Below are 6167 nucleotides of genomic sequence, written 5' to 3' on the forward strand. Positions count from 1 at the left end.
TTTTTACAGTTTTATTTTTGTGTACAGATTTGCTTAACCATCACTGAATTTCTAGGTCAGGTTCAGGTAACTGAAGAGCCTTTATAAGTAGTTTATATTGTCTAGACCCAAGGTATGCTGCAAACCCAGTCTGGAGCAAAATGGGAAATAACATCTTTCTAAAGACAGGCTTAGAAATCCTAATCCAGTAATTTAAGATGTTTCCTTTCTCGGGTAGCAGGGCTGAGTTATACCTGTAAGAAAACATTGAGACAGTTCACTAGAAAAGACAGTTGTATCAAGTGGCCAATCTGTGTACAATACATATTAATTCCAGAAGTCTTAAAACTAGCTTAGGTAAAGACTGAGGTAATGCTATTCTCTTCAATGTCTATTAGTCATAAAAACTGTCCTTTTCTCCGTTTCACCTCTGGAAGCTCATATAGTATAGATTGCTTGGTACAAGAGTTCATCAGAGAATAACTGAATTATTTTGGCTTACAGGGAGACATTTTCTGATGGAATTTTCTTTTAGAGGAAGTACTCAAACCCTAAGAACATTATGCATATAATGTAGTTTTCATGCTAGTCACAGTACTTTTTGTAGCTTTGTAGCTAGTATTCAATATATAAAGCTAAGAACCTGAACTACACACCCAAGAGGTAGTGTGATAAATTTCTAGAAGTGTTTTCAAATTCTTGAGAAGTATTCTTTGATTACCTAGAAAAAACAAGTCTTGTTAACTCTTTCAAGTCAAACAGGTAACATTGCCTTAAAAATAGAAAATGTACTTGCTGTTTTAAAGTTTGCATTTTCTAGGCAATCATTATATATATTACTAAAGTTTTTCGATAATTATGGAAAGCAATCCTACCTGGCTGCTAGGCCACCATTCACAGGGATAGCCAAGAAAACAGGGTACAGGCCACCAAAAACAAGACCAACCAGTCCACCTCGTGTTATGGTACAGGTTTCACAATGTAAATCACCTAGGAAATAAATTAGTTCTGCAAATGAATAGTCAAGCAAACATTTAAAGAATGCAAGGTCCTCTTTTATGTATCACAGATACTCAATTTTCAGGCAGTAATACAGCAAATGCATTTCTACAAGGCATGTTAAAAGGTATAATTACACATATGGATAATCTAAAACAGCCAGGAATAACTGATAAAACCATCTTAGGAAAAATTCCCTAATTTGTTTTGAACTTGAATATAATACTCAGTTTGCACTGCTTCTAGCTTTTTGCGCATGTATTAACAAACCTGAGCTAATATTTTTGTCTTTAAGAAACTTTTTAAACCCATGGGAAATTTAACAATTTGATTTATCTTACATTTTTACATTATGCAGTGTGATTTCATTTTTATAAAATTGTTTATTCATTTCCAGATTAGTACAAGGTATTAAAAATAGAAAGCTACGCTAACCTATGTTTTCACTCATTCTGTTCAGTTTATTGTGCAATAGGTTTCCCTGCACATAAAAATTCTTTCCACACTGATCTTGGGGATTCAAGCAAGTACTCACCTAATTTAAACAAATCTGAAGTAGCACTTAAGAGAATTTAAATGGACTGCCTCCCTACTACCACCTATGGTAATAATTTTTTTTAAATTATTAATCAGAAATTCTTTCATGATTTACCTATGCTTGGAGTACTGAGCAAATATGGTGAACTGTCCAAAGGAAATCAAGTCTCCATGTATTTGATAACTATTGCACATATACACATTTAGTGCTTTTAGAGATTTAGTGATTTTTATGGGAACAAGATAAAGAGTCTTGTTCCCATAAAAATTTTCTCCCCCTTAAGAAAATTCTATAATTTTTTAAAAATTAAGGCAGTCAGCATTTAAAAAAAAATAAAGTTTCCAAATATTTCTTACTAAACACTGTAGGAGAGAGAAGTTAGATAAAGGAAAGTATTTAGAATTACTGTGTATATATTTTACTTGTTTGGTAGACCATGCTAATCTGAATTAATTGCTGCTTTACATAGAGAGGCTAGCAAGGTTCAGTCTTATCCAAGCAGTGACTGTATTACAGCATATAGCCAATTGCTACAATTATTTAAGGATTAATGTAAGGTGCAAATAATGTACATATACCAAAGCAAACTTGTTGGTGACAGTGAAACAGAATTTACCTGTATTCAAAGGTAAACTTACAAAACCTTTGTAAGATACGTGTGCCATCAAAAATGGGATCACTGCCATTGGTAAGCCAGCAGCTACAGGAGCCTGTGTCACATGTAGGATGCGTCGAAAGAGACTATTTGCTATTAGGCCACAGAGGGCAGCATTAAGTCCAATATATGTTGATCCATTTTCAAGCAGATTCCTGAGTCGGTGAGAAAAAACAGTAACTGTTTTTGGCTGTATTGCGTGTGTTAGCTCTCCAACAATTCTGGCATGTGTTACAGAACTTATCAGGACTTTAGGATTAACAGGATCCAACATTTATATCTTATAGCTCCATAAAACAAAAACCTTTTAAAATCATTGTTTTTCATACAGAGTTTTATTCTAAAAGGCTTTGAATCTGGTCAACACTTCAAGGATACAGTGATACATTTAGTTTTGCTAAATGTATTGTGGGAATTTGCAAAGAATATTGGTATGGAAATTCCACCATCCCCCCACCAAGTATATAGCAGGGAAGAGCTTCTGAAGAGTCTGACTTGGATGCCTCTCTAGGCTCCCACAATACCCAATACTTATTTCTGTAGCAAAACACATTATAAGGTGGTATTAGCTTATCACAGATTTACCTGTCAGGCTTCCTAACTAGCCTGTAAACAACTTGAAGACAGTGGATACAAAGATATAAATATCTTGGTTTCAACAGCACCTGGCACACAGAAGGCATTCAATAAGGTGAAATTGATGTTTCCTTTTACTCTTCCTTGAAGCATTAGAGTTAGGATTAGGGGGTGGAGGATGCGTACTAACATTTAAGGGATCCTCTATGCTAGGTACTTTTTATAAGAGCTCATTGAAATAAGAAAAAATTGATGTTTTGGGATAGTAAGTGGTAGAACTGGCTTTTAAGGAAGGCATGTATGAGATTTAAAATGCATGTTCTATGCATTCTTTAGTTTTGGGGAAAAAAACTAAAACTGCTGAATATTGAAAGTATCCAATTCAAAGCCTTCAGCCTATCACTTCTTTACCATCTGCTTTGCTTCCTATAACACAGGCGTCAACCTCTTAATTTTCTCATTACTCTTAATTAGCCAAACTAGCCACACACAATATCCCCTCTAACTTCTATGGTTAACACTCAAGACAGGTTTTCTAGGAATTCCTAATTGAGCTTTCTACATTGTATAAGGTACTACTTTTCTTACCTGTCACTTTGCAATCACAATGGTACTTGTCATTCAATCATTGAGCACTTATTGCATGCCGTAGACTTGGTGATGAAGGCACAAAAAATTATCTTCGGTGTTTTCATAGTTTATTATTGGAGAATGAAAGATACGTAAACTTGATATATTGGATTGGCCAAAAAGTTCGTTCGGATTTTTCCATGAAAAATGCGAACATTTTGATCAACCCAGTATAACAAAAGTATTAAAATGGTAATGTTAGTACAAGGGAGGCAGTTTAGAAACTTAGGGTACATAAGACAATTTTTAAATTGTGATGAGGGCCTAGAGAGCTACCAAACAACAAAACACATGAATGTGAAAAGACCTGTGTATTCTTGTGGGAGCCAAGGGAATGGGAAACTCGAGCACTTCCTCTAAAATATTTTTATTTTATCTTCATAACAATACTGTGAAATATGTATTATCTTCATTTTTAGTCATAGGAACAAATGCCCATATATATTACATATTATATACATTGTAATATTATTATATATATAATTATATACATTGTAATATGTTGATATATTAATGTTAAATATTATTAAAAATTACATAAATAAGTACCTAAATATAACGAGTGTAACTGGAATCTGAATAGCAACGTTTGCTGTCTCCCAACCAGATTTTAATTTCCTGTGGCTTAAAGTCACATTGTTCAGTTAATAATTCAATACAAAATTGTTATTGTCTAGCAGCCCCATTGCCAGTCAGTGTTCCCAAAAAGTGCCTATACAATTAGAAACGTGAACTCAAGATTTTTTGGCAAGATAATACCCATAAAGTAACTAGATACATGAACTAACAAATGAAATATAAGACCAGAAATAACAAGTGGCAATGAAATAGATGGCACATGAAATTATTTTGTAGATTAAAAAGTGAAGTGTTTGATACTAAAGTTTCATACATTTAAGAACTTTTCAAATAACTATTAAACATATCTAAATTGGTAATGCAAGAAATGAGGATTCAAACTTAGGAGAACTAGGATGGATAAAATAGAAGCAGAGGAAAAATAGCGAACAAAGATGAGATGCTGTCATCTGCCCTGTTTAGGTGCCACTGTTCAAAAGCAGTTTATTCCAAATTAAAGCTTACTTTGCAGTTCCAGATTACTTCCCCATTGATTACTATTTCTAATTTGGGAAAGTCCCAGTAACACAGCCTGCTTGCTTCTCTTCAAGGCTGTCACATCTCTATTCTTCCTGGCTTTCCCTACCTTACTGGCCTGGAAACATGGGCACATGTCTTTTATTTGCTTAAAAAGTTTCTGTTTACCTCTGGGAAACAATAGCAAAAACGATGTACACTGTGTGTTTGTGGTGGGGGGAAAGGGAGGCTGGATATACATCTTATTACTGCCCTTGGTTTATGGGTTCTTCCTTGTTGAGCTGGTGTCAGCAAGATTGGAATTTGTGCAAGATAGTAAGATTATACTTCCAAAATGTATTTCAAATCCATCCTTTTTTCATTTCAGCTGCCACCACCACTCACCAGGATTACTATGCCAGTTTTCCTACTGGTCTTCTTCCTTTTCTCGCCTACCTTAAATCTGCTTTCCAAAAAGCAACTGTAATGTTCTTTGGAAATGTTAGCTGGATCATTCCCTGCTTAAAACTCCTCCTGTTCCTTCAACCTTATGCCCACTTCCCTTGTACTTTAGTAACACTGGTTCCTCAAATATGACAAACTCGTTGCTCTCTGTGGCCTAGGCATATGCCATTCCTTCCTCCTCCCCAGGCTGACTCTTCTTCATCCTTTTTGGTCTCAGATTTTCAGTTTAAATGGAATGTTAGAGAGGCTGCCTGAAGAACATTTTGTGGGAGAGTACTGGAGTTCACTCAGCGTTGTCTTCAAAGATCAGTATGTTTCCTATATAAATTTAATAATATCTTAAAGATCTTTTAGCCATGATCCCATTTCTCTGACATTCCTTGTCTAGTTATGTGTGTTACATGGCACTCTCTTAGACTGGTAAGTGTAATGATAGAAATGAATTGAGAAAGAAGACAGTTTAAAGGTTTGTTATTTAAATTATTCCATAAATATATACATCTGCCTATACTGTAAGCCAGATGGAAAAACTGGGAGAAATGAATTTTAGCCTTGACTTAAAGGAAAATGGCTAATCTCTCTGAGCCTTGGTGTTCTCATCAACGTAATAAAAAAAACTCAATTTCCTTCTGACATTCTATGTTTATATTCAAACCAAATAAATTTGAGATGAATCAATGATGAAAGTCCACCTGATAAAAGAATTTTTTAATTAAGAAGGGATCTTACCTTTCTGCTTCTGGAAGTTGGTTAATTTTTCTGGTTATGATTTCAAATAAGTTCTTCTTGACAGTACCATCTGGTTTATGATTTTCCATCTTGAGCCTTAAATTAAAATGTCATTTTTCAATAATGTGTATCTATAGAGCTTATAAAAAGCCTTTGGAAGACCATAAATATTTAATTTTAAAAGAAGCAGCCATAGCTTTATTTCATAATCTGAAAAATTAATGCATTAGACACCCCCCAAAAAACCCCCACAATTCTATGAAATAGAAACCAGAACATGGAAGACAACACATAAAGCTTATAGGAAATACAGAATATCTTTGTAACCCTTAAAAATATTGTAAATTTGCAAACAGCACTAACCATAAAACACATAAAGCTAATATTAAACTAATATTAACCAATTAAAATGACCTTGTGTTCATTTACAGATACCATAAAGATAAGCCAGTTGGGGAGAAAATGTTTGCAATGTAACTGACAAAGGAGTAGTTGGTACCCAGAATATGTAAAGTATTGAAT

General features: G+C 34.2%; 1 protein-coding gene across 1 annotated transcript; it reads right to left on the reverse strand.

Moving 5' to 3' along the window:
• Window positions 1-5776, reverse strand: TMEM126A (transmembrane protein 126A). The gene is made up of 4 exons (XM_065882765.1): window positions 5646-5776; window positions 2133-2326; window positions 855-969; window positions 1-233 (listed from the first exon to the last, which is right to left on the reverse strand). Exons 1-4 carry the CDS (start codon window positions 5732-5734, stop codon window positions 41-43), a joined length of 591 nt encoding a protein of 196 aa, XP_065738837.1. The 5' UTR covers window positions 5735-5776; the 3' UTR covers window positions 1-40.
• Between the last annotated feature and the right edge of the window lie 391 nt (window positions 5777-6167).

This window comes from Phocoena phocoena, chromosome 8, assembly GCF_963924675.1.
Source record: "Phocoena phocoena chromosome 8, mPhoPho1.1, whole genome shotgun sequence".
Classification (NCBI taxonomy): Eukaryota; Metazoa; Chordata; class Mammalia; order Artiodactyla; family Phocoenidae; genus Phocoena; species Phocoena phocoena.